The 13,013-nt window shown below is 34.9% G+C and overlaps 1 protein-coding gene across 4 annotated transcripts in view; it reads right to left on the bottom strand.

The window, feature by feature from the left end:
* Positions 1–390: 390 nt before the first annotated feature.
* The window catches only part of LOC128234551 (semaphorin-5A-like), an 85,937-nt gene continuing 73,314 nt past the window's right edge, over positions 391–13,013 (bottom strand). For all 4 annotated transcript variants that reach the window (XM_052948825.1, XM_052948824.1, XM_052948826.1 and 1 more), the window contains 7 exons: positions 9,200–9,422; positions 8,798–8,874; positions 8,502–8,638; positions 6,736–6,903; positions 6,014–6,190; positions 4,296–4,478; positions 391–3,737 (listed from right to left, as the gene is read on the bottom strand). In XM_052948825.1, coding sequence (XP_052804785.1) covers positions 3,403–3,737; positions 4,296–4,478; positions 6,014–6,190; positions 6,736–6,903; positions 8,502–8,638; positions 8,798–8,874; positions 9,200–9,422 — 1,300 coding nt within the window. In that variant the 3' untranslated portion in view covers positions 391–3,402. The remainder of the gene's footprint in view (positions 3,738–4,295; positions 4,479–6,013; positions 6,191–6,735; positions 6,904–8,501; positions 8,639–8,797; positions 8,875–9,199; positions 9,423–13,013) is intronic.

Genomic DNA, 13,013 nt, shown 5'->3' with positions numbered 1-13,013 from the left:
CATGAGCCGAATGCCATTTTTTTGGTATTGCAATTAAATTGGATGTTATGTGACACATTGCATATTTATCAAGCCTCAGGCAGAATAAAAACAACTTCCTTCTTGTACTCTGTTTTGAGTTGAATGGATAAAACACTAATCAAGAAGTAAAATTTACTAGTGACACATTGACCAGTTTTTCACGATCATTCAAATTTACAGGCCATACCTATATCATTAACAGTAGATTGGCAAAAACATTGCCATTTTCTTTATAAAGATTGTACCATGCCAGCATTATAAAGGATTTAATCATTTACCTTGGAAATTTGATGGAGTAAAGTCTGGGTGACACATGCAAACAGTGGTGTGTTCTGCTACTATTTGGTTAATCAAACAACAACAAAAAAACCTAGCACAATACAGTTTATTATATACATTTTACAAAAAATAGAAATTTAAATAAATACACACATATATACAGAAATAAAATTCTAAAACAACACAGAAATGTAGAAATCTATAACAAAAGAGGTTTAAACAATATAAAATATTTGTAAGCACTCGTAATAAACTGTAAGTAGATTTATTGGTTTAACAGATAATTTGCTTATTTCACAATTCAAAAACAACAGTAAAATGACACTTTCCATATTTCCCCAGCAAGAGCATAACAGTAAGTCAAAAGGCTTGTATCAAAATACACAAGGAATGATCATACATATAGATGGTGATAACAATGTCTGAATGTGATGGAATTCGATCATGCCATTCTGAGAGAGAAAAAAACATGGGCTGCAAGGATATGTAAGCCCAGCCAAAGAAGGCCTATAAATGCGCCAAAACTGGTCACATTTTGCTGCTACCAGAGGTAGAGATGATGTCAACATAAACGTCCTACTCTGGGGTGGCATTATCCAGTACAGCCCATCCATTGAATGCATACACGTAAAAGTGAAATCCATTTAAAAGTCTTAGTTTCTTAATAGGTAAATATCTATCTCAATGTTCTTAAATGCTGCACAAACAATTTGGTTTAAACAGGAAACAGACACAGTAAATATTGCAAACAGCTACATATTGAAAGACCATGCATTGTTTTGCTTAGTTTAACCTTGCAAGTAATTAACACTTTTTTATGATAATTAAAGTACTGTAGAACTAAGGAAAACCTGTCCTCCTAAAAATGTATGGGAAAACACTGCTATCATTCTTGATCCCAAAATATCAAAAAAATGATAAAAAGCGAATTCATTTAATGATACAGGACAAAAACTGTTTGAACAATAAGTTTAAACATACATTAAACCTAGTATGCCAAAACAATTTAGGGAAATGAATGAAAAAAAGTTTATACAAGGGTTAAATGTGGAAACAGCAATTACGATGTATTTTTCATTATGACGAATGCAATGTTGCCGCTGGATGTCAATGAATGTAAAGGAAAAAATCAATGCTGCTTTTCACTACCATTTATTGCATTGTATGGATTAGAGAGCATTATGTAGGTATTGTTATAACTTTGAAATACCTAACCTGAAATTGAGATGCTGAACATTTATAAGGCAATCCACACAGCTTGCTTTATAGTCACTCCAGAAGGTTTCGATGACACCTGTTTTTTGAGAGTTTTTTGAATATTAGATGAGCACAGAGATGACCCAAATTCACAATGGTCTTCAAATATGATGATGACAAATACTCTGACCAAGTTTCATAAAGATTGGATAACACTATTGAATTTATGGCACATTCCTTTTTTTTAATTTGACCTATTCCCTAAAATGACCCATATTCACACTGGTCCTAAATATTATGCTGAGAAATATTCTGACTCAGTACCTTGAAGATGGGATGGACACTGATGAATTTGTAAAATAAGGAATAAAAAACTATAACACAAATTGTTTCGTCTTAAAATATGAATTATTGACCTAGTTGTCAACCAAAGATTACCAATAATCACACTGGTCATATATATCATGTTGAAAAATATTCTGACCAAGTGTCATGAAGATTGGGTTAAAACTGTTGTTTATGACACAGTAAAAATCATGTTTAAAAACTCTGCTTACTGCTCATTTTTTACCAATATATAACCCAGATTTTTACAAGAAAAGTCCAGCAAATGATTCATTTATGGTATAAAATGAATTTCATATGTTCATTTTTCACAGGTTTAGTATCCAAGAATGATGCAAAGAAGTCCATGCTTAATAAGGAATCTCAATGAACAACAGTATCACATGCTTCAGTGTCACAAATATTCAGATATTACCTAAATATCTCATAAATATTATTACTGGTTTTAAAATACTGCATTACTTTGTATGGTGGTTGAGAGATTTTGATTGTGGAGTACTAGAAATATTTGTGACAAAAAGCATGCTCAACCTTACAAAACTGTATAGAAATAAATGTACAAGTATGGTTGAGGGAAAAAGAGCTGGTGTAATAAAATGAGAAAAGTCTGGTGCCTTTAGAACTACATCATTCCAATAAACAAACACAGTAACATGATACCTGGCAAGATTTAGAAACATTTGGGAAATAACTACCCTTTCAATGCCTTCCTTGGTACTTTTACCATTTGCTTCATAGAAATACAAAACATGTATCGTAAAAAAAATTTTTTTCCTTTCTAGGAAGTATTGAAATAATAATTACATCTTTGATACAATGCCGTTTTATGTTTGTGACTGTATGGAGATTCATAACCCAAACATCTTGTGAGGTATCATCATGAAATGAAGGTGAAAAAATGAAACATAACATATTCCAGTGGATATGAATGAAAATCATGTGAAACATGTAATGTCTTTGCCACAAAAACAAGACTTTCTACACACAGTTAGTAGTATACATACATGTGTAACTTTTAAACTTCAATAAATATTTGGAAAAAAAAATGTTTAATTTGTCTAAAAGGAACATGTAGTTATATAACGTTTAAAAAAGGCTTATTTCTGTGGCAACTACAATATACTGGCGCTTTTGTCAAAACTGACACTTGTAACTACATGTACCATAATTACAAATCATAACCTAATACACTAAACAATAGTCTTATGTGGCACTCAAGAGAGAGGAATGAACAACAGCCTGACCACAGATGAAGCACTCAATACTTTCTCTTCCTCCTTAAACAGTGAGTGTGTGCATTTGGAAATCAGCTCTGACCAGATTCAAAGCAGCACTATTGAAATGACTGTAATACAAACATTGACACTATGACACTGGACACTAATCACATGTAACTCTTGTGACTCAGTCAGTTGACAATGGACATTTTTTGTTATTTTAAGCACATTTTAGATTTCCCATTTTAATCTCAGTACCTACAACAGTATTCACTATGTTTTGTAACTCTTGACTCCGGAAAGACTAAATTTGTACAAATTCCTAATTTCACATGCCGTTTCTTCATCCATACCCACATTTCTGACAAATTAAAAATATTCCAAGCGTTCTACACTTACAGAAGTGTCTAAACATCCGTTTTCTACGCTTGCAGTAATGTCTAAGAACACGATCTATGGGTGAGTGCGTGTCTATTTCAGCGCTTTTAATCTCACCTGTTTGGTGACAATGTCCGCCATCAATACAAAATCTTGTATCAGGTGTTGATGGCACTGATCTAATCATATTACTGCTTGTCACATTAGCTTTACATGTAAACCGATGTCTCTGTTCAAAATGTCCGCCTCGGGTGCGGTTGGTAATAACCCATGGGGTCCATGAAGTGTGTTTAGTCAGCTCTGAAATCAGAAGAAAAGAATGTCTTTCTACCAACTAAAGGAAATTGTCATGATTTTAAAGCTTAGAGGATAAGTGTAAGATCGTAATACATTTCACTTGTGAGCACCAAAATTTATATTTCACAAGTTGTGTAGTCTATATATAATTGTGAAAACAGTGAAAAGTATATCTTATTTTTCTGATAATTTTCTAAATTGATCACCACTGAGTTTTTTTTTTATTTTTATAATAAAGAGGTTTTATTTTTCTTCTGAATATAATTTTTCTTTAGAAAAGGAAACAGAAAATCTTTTTATTTGACATGGTATATGATCTCGCTTTTTGCATAAAATATTCATCCAATATAAAAAACTTATTTTACAGATAGTAATCATAAAAATATCAAATTCAGATATATTTAGTAGATCTGTTTTACTTCAGCAACACATTAACAACAGTAATGGCCAGTGCTACCATCAAAGACAAGGCAAACACTCACTTGATTTTAGGTCACTTTGACATCAAACATTAAACGTCACCACCAAACCTTCACTTTTACAATAAAACATTTCCCCTACCTTCACAGGGTTTAGTATTGCACATTCTGAGTTCCTGGTTATTGCCATTACATGGAATGCTCATGTCTGCCGAGGGCTCCGGCAGAGAGCATGTGCGCCGGCGTGTCATGAATCCCCCATTACAGTTAGCAGAACACTCGCTCCAGTCTGCCCACATTGTCCACGTTCGCTGCACAGGCGGCACTGGAAAATATGCACTTATTGTTTTATTAATTTCAAACAAGTTCTTTTCAACCACAAATCTATTGTCTTTAAGTAAAAATCTGTTGATTGTATTTGATAGCATCTACAGTTACTGTAAATCTAGAAATAGTGATGTCTAATGTACATTTGCCTGATTAAGAGATGAATGAATACTTGGTAATCAGTACTTCCATGGACAGAGTGGTAATCAGTACTTTCATGGACAGGGTGGTAATCAGTACTTCCATGGACAGGGTGGTAATCATTACTTCCATGGACAGGGTGGTAATCAGTACTTACATGGACAGGATGGTAATCAGTACTTCCATGGACAGGATGGTAATCAGTACTTCCATGGACAGGATGGTAATCAGTACTTCCATGGACAGGATGGTAATCAGTACTTACATGGACAGGATGGTAATCAGTACTTCCATGGACAGGATGGTAATCAGTACTTACATGGACAGGATGGTAATCAGTACTTCCATGGACAGGGTGGTAATCATTACTTCCATGGACAGGGTGGTAATCAGTACTTACATGGACAGGATGGTAATCAGTACTTCCATGGACAGGATGGTAATCAGTACTTCCATGGACAGGATGGTAATCAGTACTTACATGGACAGGATGGTAATCAGTACTTCCATGGACAGGATGGTAATCAGTACTTCCATGGACAGAATGGTAATCAGTACTTACATGGACAGGATGGTAATCAGTACTTCCATGGACAGGATGGTAATCAGTACTTCAAAGGACAGGATGGTAATCAGTATTTACATGGACAAGATGGTAATCAGTACTTATATGGACTTGATTGTAATAAGTACTTACATGGACAGGATGGTAATCAGTACTTCCATGGACAAGATGGTAATCAGTACTTATATGGACAGGATGGTAATCAGTACTTACATGGACAAGATGGTAATCAGTACTTATATGGACAGGATTGTAATAAGTACTTACATGGACAGGATGGTAATCAGAACTTATATGGACAGGATGGTAATCAGAACTTATATGAACAGGATTGAAATAAGTACCTAAATGGACAGGATGGTAATCAGTACTTCCATGGACAGAGTGGTAATCAGTACTTCCATGGACAGGATGGTAATCAGTACTTCCATGGACAGAGTGGTAATCAGTACTTCCATGGAAGATGGTAATCAGTACTTACATGGACAGGATGGTAACCAGTACCTACATGGACAAGATGGTAATCAGTACCTACATGGACAAGATGGTAATCAGTACCTACATGGACAAGATGGTAATCAGTACCTACTTGGACAGGATGGTAATCAGAACTTAATGGTTATCAGTACATACATAACCAGGGCAGGTTACCAAGGGCTTACATAGACAGGATGGTTACCAAGAACTTACATGGACAGAGAGGGTGACCAAGAACTTACATGGACAGGGTGGTTTACCAAGGACTTACATGGACAGAGAGGGTTACCAAGGACTTCCATAGACAGGGTGGGCTATCAGGAATAACATGGACAGTAATCAGTACTTACATGGACAGGGAGGGTTACCAGGGCAGTACTCATCCTCGTTGTCATTGCCGACACATGCCCTGCCACCAAATCGTGGTGGGGGGTTGCTGCAGTAGCGGTGACGCCGCCGGATGGCTGTGGAACCGCATGACTGGAAACATGTTGACCACTCAGTCCAGTCCGTCCACTGACCATGGGCTACCAAAAGATAAACACAATAACTTAAGTTGGTAAAAGCCTTAATTGTGTTCTTGAAATAACAAGTTTTAATGTAGCAGATATAGATGGTGTTCAATCATGTTATTACTTGAGAATTGAATCAATAGCCCTGCACTACAGACATCTATTGTGTTAAAATAGTCTGAATAAACGTAGTAATCTCTGTTTACATTTGTTTTAGATAATATACAAAATAACTAAACGTATAAATTGTTAATAAAATTGAACTTCACTTTGAAAGATATTTTTAAAATGAGAGCTACAGTGCAAACACAAATGCTTGTCTGCTTGTTCGTTTTCAACTGATCAATGGGTATAAGGCGGGGGAGTAAGTGACCTGGTTATATATGTGCATATTGTCTCTGTTGACATATGTACCAAGTTTTATTTGTTTGTTTTAGTAATGGCCAATGTTAAATAATTTGCACATCAATGCAAAATTACAAACAAAGAATTTTTCTTCTTCGGAAAGAAGAGAATGATGACCTTATAAAGAGACAAAATAATCCATAGACCATGCATACCTGTGCAGTTAGTGACCTCAACACTGGCCCCAGGGCAAGACTGACCCCCATAGAAAGGGGCAGGGTTGTCACATGACCTGGAACGACACAGGCAGTCTCCAGATGTGGTGTCTCCCCCTACCTGGGAACACTGTTGCCATAGGGACCACTCCGACCATACACCATTCACTGGAAAGAAAATTCAAAACTATAAGTATACACGTAATGTAAATCTATGAAGTAGATTAGGTGACCTTGTAACATTGTCCACCTGGCTTCAATCCAGGTCTAGTGTGCTATCTCAATGCCTCCCAAAACAGACACCACCATGCTGTTGCAAATCAACAAAAGTGTGAGTGGGTTTGTATGAGTCGTTTATTTTTGTTTTCAACAATTTGTTATCAATAGAGGCAAAAAAGTAACAAGCAGTCTTCCTGAAAGCTGTCACTCCGACGGACATGACCGGCAAATTTTGATCCGGTCCGACGATTTCCAAACAAAAATCGGTCCGACTGTCCAGCTATTTTTTATTCCCGGTGACCGGGTTTTAGCATCAAATCCAGGTAACTGGGTTTTAGCATGAGGGCCTTAGAAAATCCTTAGTGTTTTCATTGATTGCTTTCAGCATTGTGCACATAAAATAACCAATCGGTGTGCATGTTACATACTGTCAGTCATTTGCACATCCAACATGGCTTCTTAACATTTTACGAATGCTAATCAAATAAAGAGAAAAATTTACCAGTCGATGAATGCTCTGAAAGGAAAATGAATGTGAAACGAAATGCCATGAAATAATTATTTTGTGAAATGGCAAAGAAATAGGAAATGATTCGTTATTGACAAAGAAAAGCAAGTAATAACCTGCGATGATGATGGTGAAACTCAAACCTCCAGAAATATTAACATTCCATCCACAGAAAGTTATGGACACTTTGCTGGCAGGCAATTATTACTTCTAACTTTAAAAAAATAGCTCTACCTTTAAAAATTTAAAAAATAATTTATTCTGTACAAAAAAACTAAATCCATAATAAGCTATAAAAGTGTACTAAATTCACCACTGTAATATAATATTTGGCATGGTGTATAAGGCATTTTATATGTGAAAAAAAAAATGTTAATAAAAGTTTATTTGTACATCCACTGTCCATGATAAATTTTTGTACTTTTAGGCAGAGTCTAGATGTGCCTGCGCAAATAATCGAACAGACTACACCAGAACCATTGGCATCATAGGAGGTTGTCATCCTGTCCGACACTGAAAAAGTATCTAGCGTTTCTGAGCAGGGATTCCAGCAGGATACAATCGACCTTGTCTCAGAATTTTTACCTGTCTGTCTGATACTGAGATAATACAAGAGTCTGTAAATCATGTGATTGAAAGTCCTTACATCAGGCTCTTGAAATGGAGATTTTACACTCTTTGTGACAAACAGGACTTATACCCCAATATTGATGAGGAGTGTTTCGAATATCAAGATGAACTTTTGAATTTTGACAGACTGATGATTTTCATAAGAGACATAATATAAAGCCTTTATTTAGAAATAAGCTGCCATTGATGAATAAAGCAATGTTATAACTTCGTTTTTGTTCCCTTTGTTTCGGTGTGACAGATTTTTATGTCTTGTCAGACCGAATGTCTGCCACTTTTTTCAACTTTCGGGAAGTCTGAACAAGTGTTTTGTTTATAATTTTAATTTACTCATACTTAGTTTCATAGCAAGGCAGATGAGGACAGTCTCCAATTTCAATTCTAAAGATAACTGAACCCAACTATTTACCTGGGTGGTGTACAAATGGGCAGCCAGTGAGGCCCTGCCTCCAGTAATGAATAGCTGGCTGACCCTCCGGCGCGACTGTGCATTCATTCTTGTCTGTGTCCCAGCCACAGTAAGGGTCTCGCGCATTCAAACATAAACTGGAAACAGAACATTAGCTGATAACAAATTTTTTCTTTAATTCATGCAATACCATGACGCAAATATAGTACAAACTTTACCAGCTTTACATGTTCCATATTTCCAGAAAATATAAACAAGAAAGACACATAGATGTTATATCAATATAATGTACTTACTCAATATTAATAAACCTAGAACATCTATGTACAGGAATTTTCAAAACTGTTTGCTGTGTCGAAATATAAATGGCCATCTGAAATAAATCAATACAAATCAATTAACCTTAGAAATGCAAAGACCTGAAAATATGAGATCATTTTCACTATACTAAACAGTGTAGTACTGCAATTTCAGAGAATATCTATAATAACACAGTAATCACAATATTGGTAGCCAGACTTATATAACATAATAGTATAGCAATAGTGAAAATCATAATTTTTTCAACTAGACAATTTTTTGAAAGCTCAGAACTAAAAATGCATATGTTGAGTTAAACATGGCCATACATAAATGTTTTTACTCCTCAAAGATTGTAAACAATTTAACTTAAGTAACTTTAATGAATCTTGACCCACCTTATCAGGTGCCAGCTTCATGGCCTTAACCGGTTTGTGGTCCCCGTTGGGCACGATTTTCACCTCCTCAATCATGCAAGGCTCCGTAGCCCCAGGGATGTGGGCAAGTTTCCGGACACGCCCATCATCTGTGGCGACAAAGATGACCTTGATGGAGACAACCTTTAGCCCCCCTTCCAGCGGGGCCTTTGCCAGCACATCATCCACTATCACATGCGTCCATCTGGGGGCGAAAAAAAAAGGTAATAAAAACATGATTGTATTGCGCTATGTTCAGGTTTTTTGGTAAATTAACCTCCTTATTGGGACCTGGAAAATATATGATATTCAAGGCTAATCAATTTTATAAAAACAATTTTATGAAATGTTTACAATGAACATGTATGAGTTTTATCACAGTAAAACATGGACACTAGAGAAATAACCAATAAACCATTCTCGATGATATAACATTAAATAATTTGTTTGTTGTACAAATAAATATACAACAAACAAGAACTATCACATGAGTGATAACTTCCAGTACACGCTTCTTTGACATTAGATATTATAGCTTGAGCCAGGCAATACTCTAAATAGAAATCATAATACTGACAATCATTTATATTCGTGGTAGTTGAAATTTCGTGGTTTTTCGAAAAAGGACAATTTCGTGGGTACTTAAATTTGTGGATTTTCATTTTAAAAAATAATAATTTGAGGCTGCGATCCGAAATCGTCTGCAAATTCACCATGCGCCGAACTCGTGCTATATATCAAACACAACATGCAGTTTATGGCACTACAATGGGACAATTATCACAGATACCCATGTAGATTATCGCTGATCTGTAATTTAATGGTCATAAATACAGACGCACCGCAACAAGGATATATCAAAGCACTGAAAGTGCTGAGGGACGGTACTGCTTAAAGCTGGTAGCAGGAGAGTTACAACTGGTTGTATGAATGTCAGATGTGTGGAAAGAGGAGATTGAATCAGACCGTACAACACTCTAGTCTGGTATTGTTTTGTAGAAGAAAGTTTCTTAAGTGGGAATTCAGGACCCAAGCTATGATTTAAAAAGGGCAGGGTGCAAGGTCAGACTGTGATCTTATGACGTGCACTGAAAGAGCGCTAATGGGGCATTTGCAAGGGTCAATGTTCAAAAGATATTGTGCATGTGTTGTAACTACTCTCAATACCAATACAAATGGTAAGGGTTGCTTTTATCTCAAATAAGTATCACAATTATGTGTCTGTATTATTTTTAAACTTTTTTGAATTGACATTTTGAATATCAAATATAATTCATAATTATTGATGGAAGCTCTGCCTAACAAAAGGGCACAGTGGGGAATAGTAATACAGCAGCAAGGAGTCGGAAAATGGAAGCAGGCCTACCTTAAGCATGGCAATGTTAAAAAATTGGGTAACATCTAATAGGCTATGACAACAACTTTTTTGGCTTTGGTAAGAAGGAAACCACAAAACATGAACACTGAAGTGCATACGGATATAAATTTTATTGATAGGTTGTAAATGTTTTTAATGAATCTCAAAGGAAAAATGTAAAACAAAATAGATTTAAACAATTAAATGTTGAATATGATTTATAAATGGCAGCTAATATAAGAGTATAGCTATTGGAGGTTCTTCATTAGCTGTAGCAGTTAAAATGCTGACAGTGGTGTCTGCATATGATGTAGCTGGTTAAATTTACATATCAACAGTCAACCACACCTGTCATAGACCAATGCCTAAACACCAGCAGTTCAATTCCAGAAAAATAATAACAAGGTATATGAAAAGGAACATTCTTTTGTGTGTTTTTATAGTTGGTCTATGATTTAATAAAAGTTATAATGCAGTATTTTATTTCATAATCTGAATAGGTCTGAAATTGAGCCCAATTAACATTTCATATGAAGAATGTCTTTATTTTTCCATAATTATCAATATTATACCAGGGTTTATTGGATAAATTGGGGATGAACCAGAAGTACAAAAATCAGCAAGTTCAATTTTTCCTTAAAACAAGACTGAACTTATGAATAAGGGCTAGTATGAGGTCAAAATTGCAATATTTTAAATGAAAAAAATAAATATTTCTATCCCTGTCTCAGCTGTGTGTATACACTTAAGAATAGCATGTGAGGGTCTGGGTTTTTTACAAGACACACTCAGAAGCTATTTTTTAAAAATAACTGGGATTTACTCGGTCCAAAAATTCAATTAAAATGTACACTAAGATATAAATTCCATTAAAGTTTTGGACAGTTTTTTCTTCTTCTTGCAATGGTATCATCTGGTGTCTAGTCCCTTGAAATGTATTTCAACCATGCCTGAATGACAGAAATGCAAGGTAAAGCTCTAGGAAATAATGGTGTAAGATGAAGGCTCTATCAAAGGATGGATTTCTTTTAAAAGAATTGAAAAAAAGTTTACCATTACAATTAACCAGTCTGTAGTGTTATATGAATCTATAATGAACTACTTTGGCGAAATGATAATATACAGGATATTTGGCTTATCAAAATAACCCCTGTTCTAATAGCAACAACATAAAACCATCACACATACTATTAAATCTGAGGCAAAGTAAAAGTAATGCAATTCATGGAAGATGCCGCAGCTGACAATTATCAAATAACATGAATGACGGGAAGAGTATATCCATTATCACACTCTTTTGAGCAGTATTTGTCATTATTTACAATTGAACAAGAAGACACTTACATAAAATGAGATAAGCAATGAATCATGAGTGAAGTAATAATGTGAAAACAATGAATCTAAATGATACACATGAAAACGTGATAACATTGTAGTAGAAAAACAGGCAATAAGTGAAAATGATTATAATATGTCAAAAATCATTTATTTATGGGTTAAGCACTGCATTTGGTTGGGGGAAAATCTTAATTTTTTAAAGGCTGTAATTTGCAAAAAGGTTTGTTCAAAAATAATTTCATAGCTGTTGAGGAATGTTTAGACTATGTTTCCATAAGGGCATTAGGTTATTGTTATTTTAAATAATTATCAATTTGGAAGACATTTCTAGACAGCCATAAAGTAGAGCCTGTTTTTTACAGTGATCAGACTTCAAACTTAGAAAGAAATGTTAATGAAAAATATAAAGACAATTGAAAGCAGAAATGTCAAAAGGCTTATTGCTGAGTTGATATAGGAAATTAGACATTGACTGCCTTGTATATAATGAAGTGTACTAACTATATGATATGAAAATGATCATAGACAACAGTGGTAGAAATAAATAAAAACAAATTAATCTAGATTATCTGTTAGTGGCACTGGCAACAGAAATTGAAGTATGTGAACATCAATACAGAGTGAAAAATTGCATCTTAATAAAATCATAGTTAACTTCAAGTACAATATCTATGCATAAAGCACTGATAAGACACAAGTAATAAATGTAATAAATTTGGCAATGTCTGTAAATACTGGTGATCTCAAGTTGCAGCAGAATTTATAACACAGGAGTTAATCATTCTTCATTTATCACTGAAGATAGCATGATTGCCTTTCAGACCTTTCTAGTAATGTTTGAATATGAGGAAATGGTAGTTGAAGTAGTATACTGTTCAAGCTAATGGTCCAGGTACACAGATAGTTTGTGTTAATGAAGGAAGTTGGTGTAATTTCAATCTTTTCAGTTACATGTTATCTTGACAAATTGGTGGCATCAAAACTGAATTGTTTAAAATAAAAGTGAAGTGTTCCTTCTGCTGCCAGTAGGAAGCAAAATCAGCTGGGTGGAAACAGTCAGCATTGTGTCATCTGAAACTCCACCATCCAATCCTCTCTTGG

The sequence above is a fragment of the Mya arenaria genome, chromosome 5, assembly GCF_026914265.1.
Source record: "Mya arenaria isolate MELC-2E11 chromosome 5, ASM2691426v1".
Classification (NCBI taxonomy): Eukaryota; Metazoa; Mollusca; class Bivalvia; order Myida; family Myidae; genus Mya; species Mya arenaria.
The sequence above is the reverse complement of the archived record's forward strand: the minus strand, read 5'-3'. Positions and strand labels throughout refer to the sequence as shown.